This window comes from Oryzias latipes, chromosome 18 (assembly GCF_002234675.1).
Source record: "Oryzias latipes chromosome 18, ASM223467v1".
Classification (NCBI taxonomy): Eukaryota; Metazoa; Chordata; class Actinopteri; order Beloniformes; family Adrianichthyidae; genus Oryzias; species Oryzias latipes.
The window spans coordinates 5,874,823-5,893,964 of NC_019876.2; the positions used below are offsets into that span (position 1 = coordinate 5,874,823).

General features: G+C 45.4%; 1 protein-coding gene across 2 annotated transcripts; it reads right to left on the reverse strand.

Annotated features, from left to right (window-relative positions):
- Window positions 1-388: 388 nt before the first annotated feature.
- Window positions 389-17,768, reverse strand: LOC101157732 (protein MB21D2). Of its 2 annotated transcripts, none has more exons than XM_011487307.3 (6): window positions 17,413-17,768; window positions 15,106-15,317; window positions 1,766-2,104; window positions 1,503-1,696; window positions 1,212-1,424; window positions 389-1,138 (listed from the first exon to the last, which is right to left on the reverse strand). In XM_011487307.3, exons 2-6 carry the CDS (start codon window positions 15,305-15,307, stop codon window positions 539-541), a joined length of 1,548 nt encoding a protein of 515 aa, XP_011485609.1. In that variant the 5' UTR covers window positions 15,308-15,317; window positions 17,413-17,768; the 3' UTR covers window positions 389-538. The 2 variants fall into 2 exon arrangements, with proteins under 2 accessions (XP_011485609.1, XP_011485610.1); XM_011487308.2 differs by lacking the exon at window positions 17,413-17,768 and adding an exon at window positions 17,265-17,406.
- Between the last annotated feature and the right edge of the window lie 1,374 nt (window positions 17,769-19,142).

Below are 19,142 nucleotides of genomic sequence, written 5' to 3' on the forward strand. Positions count from 1 at the left end.
GCTGATGAAATGGAAATGAGTTTAGATAAAGTGTTGAGAGAAGATCAAGGAGAGCAGCTGTGGGACTTTGTTCACAGAATCTGCAGCTTTCCTCATAAACGTTCAATCTGTTAAATCAGACATGAAGCGTCTTTTCATCTTCAGACAACAAGGAGAAATGCATCCAGACGCACATCTGCCTTTACGGGATTCACTTATGTAATGATACACACGCTCACACAAACACACACACACCCAGTCGGTCAGCTCTCATCACTAACGACCAAAGCAGATCTTGTAAAACAAGCATGTAAGGCCGGCTCGCTAGCAGAGGGCCGTCTCCGTGGCAACAGCTCGCTGATAAAGAATGACTACCTGGGCGTCATCGTCAGTCGAAGGAAACCTTTTGTTTTTGGTTTGAGTCATCAAGCAGCAGGACTTGGTTGCATTGTTCAGTGGGAGGAGTCAACAGCACATTAAGACTCCGCCTCATTTTTAGCCCCTTCCCCTTTGTCGTCATCAGTGTGCTTGTGGATCCGCCTCCAGCGCGGCGAGAACATTAGTAAAACTTGTCGTCGATGCGGAAGTGCGGCCTGGAGACGTCGTCCGGGTTCAGAAAGACGGAGATGGATTTCCCCGGGTTCTCCGTGACCAGCTGCTGCAGCCGCTGAGCCAGCTTATCCTCCGAAGGCGAGATGATGCCGTTGGCCAGGTGATGACCGGGGGAGCCGTGGCCGTTGGTGCCGGCTGTCAGCTCCTTCTTCAGCTGGCCCGCCTGCTGCGCTTGGTCCAGGGCCGCCCGCAGGTGCTCGCTGGGGTCCGAGCGCACGTGGGCCAGCTTTCTGGCCACGAGGAGAGTTTGAGCGTCCGTCAGGTGCTCCAACATGTTGCACTGCGGAAGGAAGTAGTTTGGACAGTTTTTACCCAGAATGCAATGAGCCAGGTCATCCAGAAGGCCCAGGAGGAGGCGACCGGGAGTGTCTGGATCGGGGCAGGACAGGTAAGCAGCGGGAAGTCGATCGCAGGCCCAGAAGAGAAGGGTGCGCAGGTGGTACAGGCTGAGGCCCGTCCGAGGACGGGCCAGGATACGAGACAGGACCGCCTTGGCTGCTTGGAAGGCCTGGGCCATGGGGAAGGGGATGCACTTCTTCAGCTGGACCTTTTCAGGACAAAGAAGGATTAATACAGATGTTCAAACCACACAAGCAAATCAAGAAGTGAACTTTCTCCACCTCGCTGCGGGAGAACGCCAGCCTCCACTCTCTGTCCGCTCGACCTCCCATGGGGGAGCAGCAGGGTAGCAGGTAGAAGCCGGATATGGCTTCCTCCTCTGTGATTTTCCCATCCCAGAAGTGATTGGCGGTCAGCCAACCTTGAGCCACGGCGGGCCAGCCCCGGAACGACACCACAGGCAGCAGGTCGTACAGAACCCGGCTGGAGCCGGCCTGCGGGGGGAGACAACATCAAGTTTTTCGTGAAACCTCAGACCTTGTTTGTCCCTGAGAAGCGGTGCTGCTCTGAACCTGAAGGATGATGGTGGTCAGGGGGCCGTTCCTCTCCAGCCGCTCGGGGGTCGGGATGCCCCTCTGGGGGCTGCGCCTCAGCTCATCCACGGCCTCCCTCACGACCCCCCAGAACCAGTCTGTCACCAGGGTGGGGGAGAAGTAGCATCCATCTAGAGCCTGAGGAGAGCCCAGAGAGGGGATGGAGCCCTTACCTGTGCAGGAGAGGGAACGTCAGAACTTCCTCCTTCCACCTTCCTTCAATCCCGCTTGTTCCTACTCACCCATCTCCCTCTCATCCTCCTCATCTTCCTCGGCTGGGAGGCCATTCTCCTCCTGGCAGCAGATGCTCCAGCGGGACAGGATGTTGGAGTCGCAGAGGCGCAGGCTGAGCCACGAGTGGCACGGCGCCGAGTGCCTCATGTCCAGGGTGACGGGCTGGTTGCGGTCGTGGAGCTTCAAAGCGGGCACCAGCAGAGTGAAATCCAGGTCAAAGTCAGCCCCTTTGGCGTACTCCCCCAGGTCTTCTGGGTTGAGGTCTAAGACGCCCTCCCGGGCCCCGCCGGAAAGCAGCAGGTACTCGTTGGCCACGGGGAGGCGCTGGTCCACCTTCTGGACTAAACCTGGAGCAGAGAAACAGAGATGTTTAAAAAGGCCGTTCTTTAGATTTTCTACTGCGGTTCTAGCAGAACACAGCAGCTCCACATGAACCTGGAAGACCTGGAGAGCTCCTGCATGTCTTTATGAGTCTGAACTGCAGCGATATGAACAAAACTTAGGCTACGTTCACACTGCAGGCTGAAACGACCCAATTCCGAATTTTTTGCCCCTAAGCGGCCCAATTCCGATCTTTTCATGACAGTCTGAATGACACAGATCCGATCTTTTCAATTGCGACCCAGGCCCCGTGGGTTTGCCGTCCTGATTCCGAATTGTAGCCGTTCTTTTCAATTGCGACTGCCGTCTGACCGGCCAGGCGACTTGATTCCGAACTGTACGTCATCGACACGCAACAAACGTCATCATTTTGCGTTGAAGTAGGCGGGAACGAGAACGTAAACATCAACCATGGTGGACGATGCTGCTGAGACCAGTCAGTGGAAGGGAAGGGAGGTCACGGATTGGATTAATATTTGGGCTGATCGCTCTATTCAGGCCAAACTCCAGGGCTCTGATCGCAACTGGGCGGTTTTTGAAAAAATTTCCAGCTAAATGGCAGAGCGTGGTGTTGAACCTTTCCCGCGATAACTTTTTGTTCTTTCTCCCCGGCTTTTCCGACCGTGCTCAGAAGCACGGGGGACCCGAGGCGATCCTCCTCCTCCTCCCTGTTCTGATCCTTAGATTCTCCAGAACGGGTTAATAAAGAGTCCATAGCATTTAATCTGGGGGAAACCTTTTATTATCCTTTTTTAGCCTCCTTCCTCCGTAACACACAACATGAATGCGCGCCCACGCTGCCCCCCCCCTATTCTCTATTGCGGCACGCGCTTGCACACACGCCGGCGCGCGGCTCCAACACATACACATTTCCTTTCCACAACAGTGGGTACAGACCATCCCGACTCCATTGCCTTCTTAAAATGAGAAGATTGTAATTGTGCTGCTCCTTCGTGAAAATAAATTTAATATTACAAAAAGAGCTCCGCTTTTGACAACACTGTTGTTGACATCCATTGTTAACGTTTGCTCCGCAAACAAGTGACGTCGTTCACCGTTGAGTATTCTTCTGGCTTCTGCGCATGCGGGTCTCGTTTGGGTCGTGTCACGGTCACACTGTAGATCACAAAAGTTCAGATTTACTTGGAAATGTGAACGGTCTAGCAAACAATTCGGATTTTTTCAAAAAATCCGAATTGAGCATTAAGCCCTGCAGTGTGAACGTAGCCAGAGAGACAACAAGCCTCCCACACGCACACAAACACACAGCAACAGCAGAACGGATTCAAGATTCAAGATTCAAGATTCAAGTTTTATTGCCGTTTGCACATGCGGTACATCGGAATTTTTCTTTGGCATCTCTCATGTCAGGATAAGTTAAAAAAAAAAAAAAAAAAAAAAAAAAAAGGACAAAAGAAAAATTTGAAGAAGAAATAATAAAGAAAATAAAAATAAATAGAATAAAGTTAAAAGTCAAAATTAGACAACAAATTTACATGGTGTATAAAAATATAAATATCAGTAAAATATGATAATGGATATTGCAGAGACCCAATCTGTACAGAAGCATTATTGCACATAGAATTATTGCACATATTATTGTTTATTGCACTTAGTATTTTAGTCCAGTCTTCTCTCTCTGATGTCCTTAGCCAGCATTCTGATTGCAGCTGGGAAGAAGCTGTCGTGGAAGCGTGTGGTGTGTGCGTGGATGCTTTCAGGCCTGCGACGCCTGAGGTTGTGGCCTGAGTCCACGCATTGGATCAGTCCATGAGCAGGGTGGTGTCTGTCTCTGATGATCTTAGTCACTCTCCTCCTGCAGCGCTGTTTGTAGATGGTGTCCATGGATGGAAGGTTGCAACCTATGATTTTTCCAGCTGTATTAATGACCCTCTGCAGCATCTTCTTCTCTTTTAAGGTGGTGTTACCGAACCAGGCTGTTAGTCCGCTTGTGAGGATGCTTTCCACAAGCCCCCTGTAGGCTTGGGTGAGGGTCCGGCGCTTGAGACCGGCCTTCTTCAGCAGCCTGATGAAGTACAGCCTCTGCTGGGCTTTCTTCACTGTGGCAGCAGTGTTTCTTTCCCAGCTGAGGCTGTTTGTGATCTGCAGACCAAGGAACCGGTGGCAGTCGGTCCGCTCCACCACAGTCCCGTTGATGATGAGCGGTTGATGTGGCGGTGCTTTCCTTCTGTAGTCCACGATTATCTCTTTTGTTTTCTCTACGTTGAGAACAAGGTCGTTGTCCTCTCCGTAGATGGTGATCCTGTGCACAAGGTCTCTGTATGCAGACTCGTCCCCTCCTCTGATGAGGCCGAGGACGGTTGTGTCGTCTGCATACTTAATGATGATGTTGTTGGAGTCGGGGGAGGTGCAGTCGTGGGTGTAAAGTGAGAAGAGCTTTGGACTGAGGCAGCACCCCTGTGGTGTACCAGTGCTAACTGTCAGCTCAGCAGAGACCTGCTTTCCCATCCTCACCACCTGTGGTCGGTCAGTGAGAAAGTCAAGGATCCAGTTTCTGGTGGGTGTTGGTATTCCCAGATCTGCGAGTTTATCAGTCAGCTTCAGGGGCCTGATCGCTTCACTGTTGGGCGCCAGACAGCCATCGAACGCGCACAATGAAGCAAACAGAAAATCCCGTTATTGTAGTTCAGCTGGTTAGAAATAAATGCTTTGGTGACATCTAGAGGCTAAACTGCAACAAACTGAGTTTTCGACACTAAGGTGGAGCGAAAACGGTTTTTGATCTTGCTGGGTTTCTCGGCTCCCTCACAGATTTGACTCACTACTGGGATGTCCTGATCCGATTGGTTCGATTTTGAGTATCTACCAATACCGAAGCCTGATCTGAAATCTTTGTAACACATTAAAAAATGAAAAAATTTCTATTTCATTAAATTTTTTTTAATTATCATTTAACACTTACAGCACCTCTGTGAAGTAGCTTCAACTATCAACAAAAAAGTTTTAATTAGTTAAACTATTTACTATTTATTGTATATAGCCCAATATAACAGCATACTTGCCTCAACAGGCTTCATATTGGTAATTGTATAAGAACATAAAATAAGTCATGAAATTCAATAGTTAACTGCTAAACTAAACAGACTACCGTATTTTCACGACCATGGGACGCAGTGGGTTATAGGGCGCGGTCTCAGTTATGGGTAATTTTTCTGTATTTGACACATACAAAAGGCGCACCGGGTGTTAAGGCGGGTTACCACAACATACTGGTTAAACATGAATGCTAGTGTTGAACCTTTCCTGTGATGACGTTTCTGACCGCAGGGGAGGTCCTCGCCAGGACCGACAGTGGATCCTCTTTCGGGGGTTCACTTCCCCGTTGGGACCCTCAGAGCCTCCAGAGCGGATTAATAATAGAACCAGTCTCTGTTTTTTGGGAGGAACACCTTTTTTTTTTGTTTTTATTACTGTCCTCCCTGACTGAGTAACATAAATGGAATGCGCGCTCACACACTCACTTAGCTGAGTCCCTGCCCCATCCTTCTGCAAATGGGGGAGCGCGGCACGGGAGGACCCTCAGCATACATACATTTCAGCACAAACAACATTTCAGCACACACACATACACACTCATTGTGGAAAAAAGCAGCGGGAGAAAAACTGAGTTGGTTCTCATGCCTCTTCTACTACTCCTCTGCCGAAGTCCCACAACTACACAATAGGCGCACCGTCTCATAGGGCGCCCCCTACAGTTTGGAGGAAAATTTACTTTTAAGTGCACCTTATGGTCGTGAAAATACAGTAAGCTAAACTGAGCATCGGTGCTCTTAGACACTCCTTCTCGATAAGAAGAAAATTCCATTAAAAAAAACGGATTCCAGAAAGAAAAAGAAGAAACCTCAGAGGTGTCCACGTTGAGGGAACCTCTCCCAGGACGGACAGGTGATGTTCCAGAACTACTCGAATAAGTTAGCTTATCTAAAACTACATGTTTGAATAGTGTCCATTCAGATGAAGCTGGGGGGGGGAGATTGGGGCGCAAGATGAATCAGAGGCGAGGTCCACGGCAAAGGACAGGAGCACAGACAAGCCAACTGCAACCTGGAATCGCTCCTGCTCCTCTGGAGGGGAGTGGGAAAGAGGAACAACACAGGAATCCCTGGGGTAGATGGGATCAAAGGCTGCACTGAGGTCTAACAGGACCAGAATAGAGAGAAGTCTCTTTTCTTTAGCCCAAGAACAAGTCATAAGAGACTAACCAATAACTAACTAATAAAAGAAAAAAAAACAAAAGAAACATCTGATTGAGTCTAAAGCTACGTGACCGTCTTCTATCACAATCTTGCTAGAAATAGGTCCAAACTCTTTTTTAGTTTAATTCATAGCAAATCTCTTTCATGTGTTGGAATAACTGGCTCTAACCGGCCAAAAGTATATTTGATGGCGAGTATGAAATTAAGGACTTAAGAAATGGTACAGCGGTGAGGTGTTCAAGAAGCTGAACACTATTATGCAATACTTTATGGTAGTTCAGCCGATAGCTTCTTTTCTCCATGTCAGAATCAGCTAATTTACATTGATTGAGTGAACAGTCAAAGAGTTACGGTGTGTCAAAGAGCGTGTTATTTAGGTCTCACCAAACATCTCAGTGTTAAACGTTAATGTTTATCTCTAGGTTTTAATTTTTTAATCATCAGTTATTTTTTGACTATTTTCACAAGTGCTAGAATTATTGAACAATTTTCTGAGTAGGAAATTTTGAACAGCTTTAACAGTTAAAGACATCAGGCCAAGTAATCAAACACGAATTATTGTCTTCACCCAATTCCAACCCAGTTATGATCACTTTACTGCATTTCAAGCAATTAAAATACAAAAGACACTTTACATAAACTTTACCCCTGAGCTAGGGCTGTGACGATAACCGCATCACCGCATCACCGCGGTGATGAGGTCATCACCACATCACCACATCACCGCACGTTTTGTTTTTTTAAGTTTTGCATATGGCGCGTGAATGGAGCTATAATAAACACATTGAACACATTCATCTTTCCTGATAATTGAATTTTTCTGCTAGTCCTGTGTTCACTTTCCTCCTTTCTTTCAGACTGTTTTCTCCTTCTCTCCCACCGCTCTCTCTCAAAGGCGCGCGCTAGGGTTGTGCCGATGGACGATATCATCGTCCATCGTGATGGATGACTGACATCCCGATGGAGAGACACCATCGGGATGCCACGCCCCCGCCACGTTGCGAGTCGACGCCATAAGCCGCAGTTACATGTACAAAATATCTTGATGGGATCAATGGTCGGATTAGAATCCAACCGTGTAGATGGGCCCAGAAAAATGTTTTCAGAATATAAAAACGCTCACTAAGGTCACAATTTCGGTCGGAATAAATCATTCGCACATGCGCAGTTGGGTTTGAAACCCGGAAGGGGATACAACTTCCGCCGAGCGGCTTTTTTTCCAAACATTATTGAATGTAACAATTCAATACAAAACAATGTTGCCGAGCGGCTATATACATTGACATGTCAGCTCGGTAAAATACGAGACGATCTTCTAAACGTGCTTTTAATAATGTTACGGTTATTATGAAACACCTGTTCGCTCACCATTTGAATTTTAATCCGTGTGGTCAGTGCTTTTTCTGAACGTAGCCAGGATTAGCAGTATGCCAACACGGGCTAACAACATTAGCTTTGGTTGGCGCTGCATGCTGTGAATAACATCAGCCTTTATTTAGTCGGGACACGACTGGAAACACAAATCCACGTGATTGTTTGAATGTTTTCTAAGGACTGAGCGACATTTCTGCTTTGAAGCTCAAATCGCTGTGTGTTTGCTGACGATCCGAGCTGTGCTCAGACACACACTTTTAGACCCGGTTCTGAGTTCGGTTGCTTGTACCCCTAGAGCTGCGGGACGGATCGCAGTCTTAAATCTCCCACACATAGCGCTCATGTAACAAAGCACCCCCCCCCCTTCCCATCAAACACAAAGCTGTAAATCCGCGCTCCGCCGGTCCACTTCACTAGTCAAGTGCGGGAGCGGACTACTTTTTTATTTTGTTTGTTACTTTTTTTGTTAAAGTCACTTCCCTCAGTTTATAGTGGATCATCGCGGATTAGTCATTAGTTGGGAAATAAAATAAAACGTAAAGTAAAATATCGAATAGCAGTTATATAAGAACGAAAAATGTAAAAATTGCCCCCCCGACGATGTCATCGTCCATCCCTATGGCTGACTGCATACATCGTCAACGGCCAATTTAGGAGACATCGTCCAACCCTAGCGCGCGCTCTCAGTGCTTCCGCGCTGCACGTGCCACGCGGCTCCTTTACACACTGGAGCTCGCTTTCAGAAGCACACAAACTCATTCTACAACAGAAGTTTTCGTCTCGCGAGAAATTTATGACAAATTTACTGTGTTCTAATTGATAATTTACATTGTATTCATTTCCGTTTCAAGCTGCGTGCGTTCTTAAGGGCGCGCGACACGGCCGCCCGCCGGAGGATTTTGTGTGTGTAAGGGGGGGGGGGGGGGGTATTAAGGTTCACCTTCACTCCAAACATGAACGCGCACTGTTAGATTTCCATGAATATCACTACATGTTTTGTTTGGGAACTATTTTTTGCAGCGTAACGTTACGTGACTGTAAAAACAAAGGCGGAGCCTCGTGCCCCGTGTTCTTCATGGCTACCGGAAAAGTGACAAAGTGTCTGCAGTCTGTTTATTACTGGGCAATATCTAATAATCTGAGAAAATGTGTGTGACCAAAGAGCACAGGTGAAGGCTCGCGTGCAGCTAGAGAACGGTCCGCTGCAGAGGGATCAACACACACCCCCAACAAACATGTGCGCACCTTCCTCCGACATGCAGCGCTGACCCACACAGTCACAGTCAATCCACAACACCTATATGGGCTTTATATAAAGTTAGTTAATTAGTTAGGTAGTAGTTAGTTGTTACTGTTATTTTATAATAAAGAATACTACGTTGTAATTGTATTTATTTCTGATGCGGCCACCGGGGGATTTTTTTTTTTTGGGGGGGGGGGGGGGGGCGGTTAACCGCGACTGGTGGTTCATCACCGCGGTGATGAAAAATCCGACACCGTCACAGCTCTACCCTGAGCTACACTAACAAGCAAAAGCTTTACAGGGAAGTGGGGCAAGGGCAGAGAACCGAGTAAGCAGTGAATCATTTCTTTACATTCTTGTTCGATCTAGAAGCACTTGCCTTCTCGCAGTGCTAAAAACATTCCTCCAATCTGCACAGTTTAACACAAGAGAAAGTAGAATCCACAAATCCCTAAACAGCCACTTATCCGAGTGTGTTCTTGGCCAGCTCTTGGCTCGTGAGACCTGCTAGCCTCAGTTTAAGGGAAGAATAATCTGCTGGAGTGAAAAGTGTGACAAAGAGGACTAGATCACACAACAAAGACTGTAATGATTCACATTAGGGTGGAGGTAAAGCATGGGCTCTTGACTGGAGAGACAGTACCCCCCCCTTCTCCCCCTTAATGGCAGTTCAGGCTCCTAAGCGCTAAAATGAAGGCATCAAACCAAAATACCATGTCAAAGGCTGACAGCTAATATGATCCAATCAGCATGTTGCACAGTAAACAGCTTTGGTCAGGAAAACACATTTAAACTGAAAATGTGTCAAACAGAGAGAAAAAGTCTTGGAATGATACCAAGAGGCTTTCTTTGTCATTCACTGTGCAAAACCCACAAATTCCATTAAAGAAAACAACTGGAGAAAGAGTTGTTAATCCTAAATCATAATAAAATATATCAAAACTGAAATGATGACGTGATGACGAAATGTCATCAGACATCCTTCCATGTTCTAAACCCACAGAGTCCTTTTTGGGGTAATGGGGTTGCTGCAGCCTATCCTAACTACTTTTGGGTAAGGGGGAGGTAGACCATGCATAGGTTGGCGGTTTGTTGCAGTTGCACAAGGCACACACTCACATTTACACCCAGGGATAATTTTGAGACTTTTTAATGTACTAACCTATAAATGAATTCATCTATAAGCATACTTTTGGACTGTGGGAGGAAGCTGGAGTGCCCAAAGGAAAACCCACGGATGCATGAGGAGAACATGCAAACTCCACGCAAAAAGGACCCAACTGGGATTCAAACCACGGCCTTCTCACTGTAAGGCGAGAGTGCAAACAACAATTCTACATATTTCTGACTCAGCTCCCCTCTTCACCACAACTGACTGGCACAGAGGATGATGCCGCTCCAATGCGCCTGACGATCTCACCCTCTGATATTACCTCAAATGTGAACAAAAGCCTATCATACTTGACCTCCACCGGAGGCAGGAGCACTTTACCCACCTGGAGGGGATAACCTGGCCTTTCTCTGGTCAAGAACCATGGTCTCAGACTTGGTGGTGCTGCCCCTCATCCCACCTGCCTCACACATGGACCCAAACCACCCCAACGCATGCTGTTGGTCTTGGCTCAATAAAGAAAACAGGACAACATCATCTGCAGATAACAGAGAGTTTTCCCCAAACCAGACCCCATCCAGCCCCTGGCTGTGCCTAGAGATTCTGTCCATAGGGATTATGGACGGACCAGTGATGGAGGGACCGAAACCACTCTGTGGTTCATGGATCTAGGGTTTAGCAATAAGCTGGGCACTCCTCTGGGGTACCCTGGGATTCAGTTTCTAGTCGAGGATAGATCTATTCTCCGCCATCGCGCCAACTAAATTCAAAAGGTCCGTGTGAATAAACGGTCCGTGTGACACAATCAAACCCCTGCGCCGCGCGTATAGTGCGCGTCAGGAATATAACGAGGCTTCGAGGCAGAGTTTTTGCCTCGAGGAATTTTTGTAATCGAGTAACTCGAGGAATCGTTTCAGCCCTAATTCAAGCCTAATCAATGTAACAGTGCTGCTACAATGATTCAAGCTTGCTATGATATTTGAAAAGAGGTGAAAAATGTAAATGCAATTTTTCAATTTTGATCAACTTTCAGAAAGAGGACAGACTAAACTTTCTTCTCTCTATCTACTAACTTAAGGATCTGAATTCCCCAGTAGAGGACATATCTGCTCCTCAAGAAGTTTCTGCTAACATCAGACTTTTACTTTTCAAAGTATTTATCCAGCAGCCCTTCATGGAGCGTCTACAGTCCCGTCAGATTGTTTACTCAAACAAAGGGCAAATAAAAGACCTTTTTGACACCGTTTGGCACTCAATTCTTTTGAAATCACTGAATGCAAATGGTTGAGATTAATCCCTCCTCTTTCCATCTCCCAGCAGCTTGAAAAAGCTCAAGTGGGATTGCATCTGCAGATCAAACTTCATAACAAAGCCACTTTGCTTAGCATACACCGACACCTATGCCGCAGCATCTGACAGAACGAATGCAGGCTGGAACAAGACCTCTGCATCAAGGGGCTGATATTTGCCTCCAAAGCCGCCTTTCATCCCCCACACGGCCCGGAGCTCCTCGTGCACAAAACCGCCACCAGCTCAACTTTTATTCCCAGAATCTTGCACAAACTTTCTGCTTCTGCTCAAAAGTGTCAAACTTTTTCTCCCTTTCTTTTTCCCCCTCCCAAAGCGGTTGGAGCTGTCACAGCAGGCGGCGAGGCACGGGTTGTGAAAATATCAGCAAACCACTGGTGATTATGCAGGCAAAAAGGCAGCCTCAAAATCCTGAAATGCATCTGAAGATGCCGAAGAAAGAGAAGGTGGGAGCAAAGAGGGAAGAAAGGAAACCAGAGGCAGGGAGCAGGAAAAAGGGATTTCTACCTGGAAGAAAGAAAGATGAACAGGCCTGGAATTCATCCTGCCATCCTTCCACACGGAGGCAAAAAAAAAAAAAAAAAAAAAAAGCCTTCAAAGAAACAAGAGCCATCTGTCAACATGGTAACATTTTCAAACTGACACAAAACAGCAAAACAGAACGAAAGACTAAAACAACATAAGTTTGCTCATCGTGAACTGAGGAAAAGTCTATGCAAATCTTCGTTTCAGGCTTCCGTCTTTAAAATCCTGGTGTACAGCTGTAGCTATACAAGATTTTACAAACGTTTTCGGGCTTTACGGACAAAAAGGCGTGGCCATTAAACTTGCGTTGCAAGTAGAGCTGTGACGGTGTCGAATTTTTCATCACCGCGGTGATGAACCACCAGGGGGCGCGGTGTCGCGGTTAACCGCAGCCCCCCCCCCAAAAAAAAAACAGAAAAAAAAAAAAAAAAACCACAAAATCCCCCGGCGGCCGCATCGGAAATAAATACAATTACAACGTACTAGTCTGTATTAACAAACAACAGTAACAACTAACAACTACATATCTAACTGGTGAACTAACTATAGGCGTTGTAGATTGACTGTGTGTGTGAGCGCGGAGCGTCTTGTGTAGTTATAGGAGGAAGGTGCGCACACGTGTGTTGGGGGTGTGTGTTGATTCTTCTGCAGCGGACCGCTCTGGAGCTGCACGCAAGTTTTACCTGTGCTCTCTGGTACAGACATCTTCTCAGAATATTATATATTGCCCAGTAATAAGCAGACTGCAGACACTGTCCCCTTTCCGGTAGCCGTGAGCCTGACATCCATGTAAAACGCGCGGCAGGAGGCTCCGCCTTTGTTTATACAGAAACGTAACGTTACGCTGCAAAAAATACTTCCCAAACAAAACATGTAGTGATTTTCATGGAAATCTAACAGCGCGCGCTCATGTTTGGAATTACGAAGTGAAGGAGGATAGCAATATCCCCCCCCCCCCAACACAAAATCCTCCGGTGGGCGGCCGTGTCCCGCACTTAAAAACGCACGCAGCTTATAAAAGGAGACAACAATCTGAAAGAAAGAAGGAAAGTCTGAACACAGGACTAGCAGAAAAAGTAAATTATAAGCAAAGATGAATGCGATTAATGTGTTTATTATAGTTCCAAACACGCACCATATGCAAAAAGTAAAAAAAAAGTGCGTAAAAAAAGTGCGGTGATGACCTCATCACCGCGGTGATGCGGTGATGCGGTTATCGTCACAGCCCTAGTTGCAAGTTAAACCAGGTCGAATTTTGGCTAATCAGGGACTCGGATTTAGTGGCGACATATGGATGGCGCCCCTTTCAATGCATGGAAGTGCCAACCGTTTGTAAATTGATCATGGAGAAATTATTAATTGTGGTTTGTGCCTAGTTGGAATCATATGGCACCAAGTCTTTCATATATTGGAATAGAGCTGGAGCAAGATTCACCAGATTAGCACTGCTTGACATTTGGCACCAAGCCTCTTCCAACTGCAGAGGCCGGACAAGCGGCACAATGGTACGTTCCATTCTGATCCCCTCCCTTACGGTGGCTGCACAGATTTTAAGGGAACTGCAAGAAGACACACCCACACTCCGCTTAGGTGCAGCCACTCCTCTCTATGACCCTCCGTCGGTCGATAGAAGAGACAATGGGAGTAGGGTCGACTGGCATCACGATGGAGAGACCCCATCGTGATGCCACGCTGCGAGTCGACACCATAAGCCGCGGTTACATGTGCAAAATATCTTGATCAGATCAATTAGAATTCAACCGTGTACATGGGCCCAGAAAAACTTTTTCCGATTATGACAAACGTTCATATGGGTCACACTTTCGGTCAGAATAAATCATTCGCTCATGCGCAGTAGTGTTTGAAATACCGGAAGAGGATATGAGCTCCCCTGAGAGGCTACATACATAGATATCTGGCAGCTCTGTAATATACGAGATGATCTTCTAAATGTGCTTTTATTAATGTTACGGTTATTATGAAGCGCCTTTTCGCTCATCATTTTAATTTTAATCCGTGTGGTCAGTGCTTTCTCTGTTTAAGAATGGAGCAGGAAGACATTAGGTGAGGCTAACACGGGCTAACAACATTTAGCCTTGGATGAACATAAAATCCATGCGGGAAAAGCTGCATCTGCATCTTGGCTAAACGTAAACATGTGGGAATAACATCAGCCTTTATTTTGTCGGGACACGACTGGAAACACAAATCAAGATGGTTGTTTGAACGGTTTCTAAGGACCGAGCGGCATTTTTGCTTTGAAAAGCTCACACACACCGCCCCAAAGCCGCTGTGTGAGCTGGCGGTCCGAGCTCTGCCCGGACACACACTATTACTGGAAGACCCGGTTCTCCTGAGTTCTGTAGCTCGTTTACCCAGAGCTGCAGGACGGAACGCAGTCCGAGGTTTCCCACACATAGTGCACACATAACAAAACATCCTCCCTTCCCCTCAAACACAAAGTCTGTCTGCTTAGAGACACGGTCGCTCGGTCCACTAGACTAATCAAATGCAGGAGCGAACTACTTCTTTTCTATTTTGTTTATTTTTTAGTTAAAGTCACTTCCCTCAGTTTATACTAGATCATCGCGGATGAGTCATTAGTTGGGAAATAAAATAAATGAAGTAATAAAGTAAAAAAACGACGATATCATCGTCACAGACTTATGGTTCTGCTACACCTAAATAGTGAAATGTTGCACCACAGAAAAACTTCCTTTCCCTTCCCAACGGACGCATCTCTGATCAACACATCCTCATTCAGAGGAAGAATACAAACAGGGGTATGCTGTTGCTGTGTTACCACAGTAACCATGACCACCTGTATCAGTGAAGCTGCTCTCAACCTGACTGCAGCATTAGGACAAACATGCAGCAAAGCAGCTGACGAACACGCAACTGAGACCGCAGCTTGTTCAAATGCCGGGCTGGGAAAATCTTCTGCTACCAAAACAAAGACGGTTGCGGACAGCCCATGTGCATCTATGGCAACCGCCCTGCTGCCTGAGGCGGCGAACAATGCGCCACAAAAGCTCATTAGACACACCTCCAGTTTTTAAAGACCCTAAATATTTAGGCAGCCTCCAGACAATCCACAGAATCACAAGACCCGAGCCAGACAGCACAGACACACCCATTCATGTCACACAGCATGGATCTTACCGAACTTTTCTCATTTTCTTTTCTTACCCAGCATGTTGAAGATGAAATCCTTGGCAGTGTGGACCTCTAAGGCCGTCTGGTCCCCAAACTCCCCCTGCTCCAGCAGCACCAGCTCGGACACCTGTGCCGACAGCTGCTCCAGAGGGGCCCCCGAGCGGAAGTCCACCTCCGACAGCTTCTTGACCGGGGCTGGGGAGCGCGGGGTCACTGCGCTCATTATAGACTCCATCTCTACAACCCTGTGGAGGGGAAAGGAAAAAAACATGAAGCCATAATTTATCACTGCCTAAAAAAATCTATCAGTCCATCCTGAAAAATAAATATGTGATCTTTCTTCCCATAAAGGGTTGTCTTTGTTGTCAGAAGCACAAGACTTCCAGAAACAGAATTAAACAAAGATGATTTAACACAACTGTATAGTTTCAAGCTGTTGTTTTAAATAAGGGGACCTGTAGTTGGTACTGGGCCACAAAGAAAAAGCAAAAACAAAATGTTAACATTGTGTTTTTTTATTTCTGATCTGACGCTGAAGGAAGTTTTATTTTGAAAAACTACTTGACTCTCCCAATCACATCCGACTCGAGTCGCTCGGTCACTTGAGGAAAATCCATTCCACTGCGTTCTTACTGCTCCAACCGCTAAACTGAAACCCCCAAGATAGCAAAGTTTGCAAAAAAAAAACAAACATATTTGGAAAGTTTCTTTGAGAAAAGCCAGTGAAGAAAAAGTATGAAAACCCATTGACTTCAAAATAAAAGAAAGCTACATTTAACAGACAAAAACCAGGAGTCTTTGCTCCAAATGTGGATTTGTTGCGATGGTCATTCCAACACACCATAGGAATAATGCATAATATTCAGCAATCACCTGTATAATGTTACAAGGGTGCTGCTAATAAAGTTGCATTTATAAATAATAAATGAAATTATTTACATTTATAATTTTATTTAGAAGATATCATAATATATAATAATATTTATTCATCACACCTTAAAACTCACACCAGGCCGAAGTTGGCGTCTGATTTTTTTTTTAGCTTCCAATTAAACAGTTACAGGTTAAGGGAAAATTAGTGATTTCAGAATGCAATGGTCCTTACATGAATGCTAGTATACAAAAACAATTAAACCAGATGTAGATATTTTTACAAAGCCTGCAGAAAAAGCTTTACCCTAAAAAGTTAAGGTAAGACTAGAAGTTTAAAAAGAAAAAGTACAGACACCAATTTCAGCCTCTGATAGGCCAATCCCTTAAAATATTGTCAATAATAAACCGGTCTTTAGCCTGAAGAAGATTAAAGACCACAGGCTATAGATAGAGGTTACTTGAGATAATAAAGATAATTAAAACATGGCTATAAAAATAATTTTATAAGTTCTTCACATTTTTCTCAAAAATGTCCTTAACCAAAGTTTGTATTGAGTAGATGCGAGTTCTTTATTGCTGAATTGTTGTGAATTGAATTAGACTCAATTCCCATGATGCCTTTGGAGAGTTGGGGAAGAACCTTTTTTTTTTTAAAAAAACAATATAAGTTTGGTGAATTCTCCCTTTAAAAAGTGAAATGTATCCATCAAATCGATCATTTGAGGATATTTTGCTTACTAAATTGGATTTTCCAGACTTATTTTAGTATGTTGCTATTCGAAAATTGTTTTTAGATTAAAATTCACAATTTAGAGCTGAACTTTAAGTGTAAACACGCACATTCTGACGGTAGTTGGTGGATTTTGAGTGATTTAAACCGAACCAGACGACTTTTTTCTAGGAAAAGGGAAGCTTTACTTAACGTTCAGAAAAATGCGAAAAGTTGTAAATAAAAGTTGTCTCAGGTGTGGCGACGGCCTCTGCCCCCAACGAAACTGGGTCAATTAGCTGCCCCGCTTTTGGCTACTTAGCTTAACGAAGAAATTAGCTTTTGCCGTCAAGAATCGACACCAGAAATTAACCCTTTATGTTTTGATAACATGGTACAAATAACCTCAATGAGACTCGAATAAAGTTTAATGAGGTCACTAGTACTCCCTAGTCTCACTGTAGGCGTCAGAGCGCTGCCTCGCCCCGCCGGCTAATGATTGTTGTTATATTAGCCAGATCATATTAGCCTCCTAGCTAAGAGCAAATTAGCATTCCAGCTAGCACGTGAGCCGTGGACAGTCGAAGTGAAGCTCCTCACATCCACGCACCTCCAGCTTTTACGTGAAAACCTCCACACGAACGCGGCATATGCACGAGCCCACGCATCGTTAGCTTTCCAGCATGGATCGCGGTTAATTAGCCCGCGCGGCTAAGGCTCCGGACACCTGACCGTTCACGCGGGGACCCCACACGGACCTTCTTCGTTATCTCCTGCCGTTATTGCCGTCCTGCGTCCATCCTCCGCCCTTAGCAGTCATCTCCAACAGGTCCCAGGCGCCACCACCTCCCCCCCGGCAACACCGTCCCAGCATTCATGGTCCCGCACACAGGATTCTGGATTAGCGGTGTACTCGCGCGTGCCCACTGACACGAGCCGCGCTAGTTTGTTGATTAAAACTGTCCTTGTAGCCTCGGAACGTGGTTTAAGTTCGATTTGCAGGGTTTCTACCTGCGCTGAAATGAAGCGCGTGCACAGGTGCCCCCCTCCCGATTTGGGGAGAAAAACTGACCGGCTGTGGGGGCTGGCTCTCACGTGCCACTACACCCAATTAATCGAGGCATTAGTGGAGCCACCAGAGGAGGGTTACACCAGTGTGCATAATAGAATTAATTATGGGGAAAAGGGGGGGGGGGGGGGGGTTTACTAATCCAGCTAATGCGGTTTCAAGTTTCTGATCGGGGACACGGCCGGATTTAGAAAATGGGCGGATGAGGGCAGGGATGGAGGGGTGCCCCAATTCCCATTTTTAATCCTTTTCATGTTTAAAACAAAAAGATGACAAATTAAAAAATATTCCCCTCAATAAATCAAATAATGTCAAATATTCATATCAACAGTCAAATTATGTGTTCAAAAGTGTGCATGTAATTCTGTATTTTGAATACTTGTTATTATCATTTTTAATATTTGAAATATATTGAGATAATGTCTTCCTATTTAATATTATCATGAAGTGTAATCTGCAAAATGTAATACAATTCAACCCTTAAACAGCTCCAGTGTCATTGAACAATTGTTAATGCAATTAACATAATTTATTGAGTATTAAATTATTAGCATTAAATTATCGAGTATTTCTTTCTTCAAATCATTGTGAATCAAGAGCAACAATTAAAAAAAGCCATTTGAAAATGAGCGTATTTGTAAGCTAGCAATAGAACCTGTGAACAGATAGATCTCAGTTATGGGTGATGGGAAAGGGGGATGGGGTTGCTCCATGCCAACAGTCCCGCCAACAACTCAGAGGTGAATATCTAATGAGCTACTGCCACTTTGCAGAAACTATGTCCTAGAAAACCACGTTTTTTATTTTGGCAAAAAACGGCATAATCATAACTAAAAGAACACCGGGGAGACTTTTAGAATAGATCTAAAAGTAAGAAAACGTACTTTAAGGCCTATTGTACATTATTAATAACAATGAGTATCAATATTTGTAGAGAACATATGGCTTCTTCAAATTTAATAAAGAAAATATACATTAATAACTGGAGAAAATATTTAAAAAGATCCAGTATGAAAATTGACATAAACTGCTGATGTGCATTGCCAAAGTGACTCCATTCTACACTTTTTTTAAAAGATCATTGTAGTATGAGGTTTATGCACAATAGTTTGTCATTTTCGTCATTATGCAATGGTTGAATTAAATAGAAAAGGAGACACAGTGTTGTCTGTGGCACCTTTAAGTCTCTCTTAATGATGGTGAAAGCACTAAAAGCTGTTCCTCACAGCACGGCAGACACTCGCAGCTTAATGTGCGTAGGCGTCCTTGACGACGCTATGTTATTCATTTTCTGCATGCTAAATTTCACTGGATTGATGGCACCGGGCGCAACCTGTCAGACCTCTATCAGCCATCACACTGACTTTAAGAAGAGCTGACAATATGCAGCCACACAGAGCCAGATTCATCAAACCTCCC

Bases quoted from the DNA above. Each gene is read 5' to 3' on its own strand.
- LOC101157732 (XM_011487307.3), bottom strand. From the start codon at position 15,307: ATGGAGTCTATAATGAGCGCAGTGACCCCGCGCTCCCCAGCCCCGGTC. The intron at 2,105-15,105 runs GTAAGAAAAGAA...TCTCTGCTCCAG, and splicing joins TTTCATCTTCAACATGCTGG to GTTTAGTCCAGAAGGTGGAC. The intron at 1,139-1,211 runs GTGGAGAAAGTT...TGTCCTGAAAAG, and splicing joins TGGCGTTCTCCCGCAGCGAG to GTCCAGCTGAAGAAGTGCAT.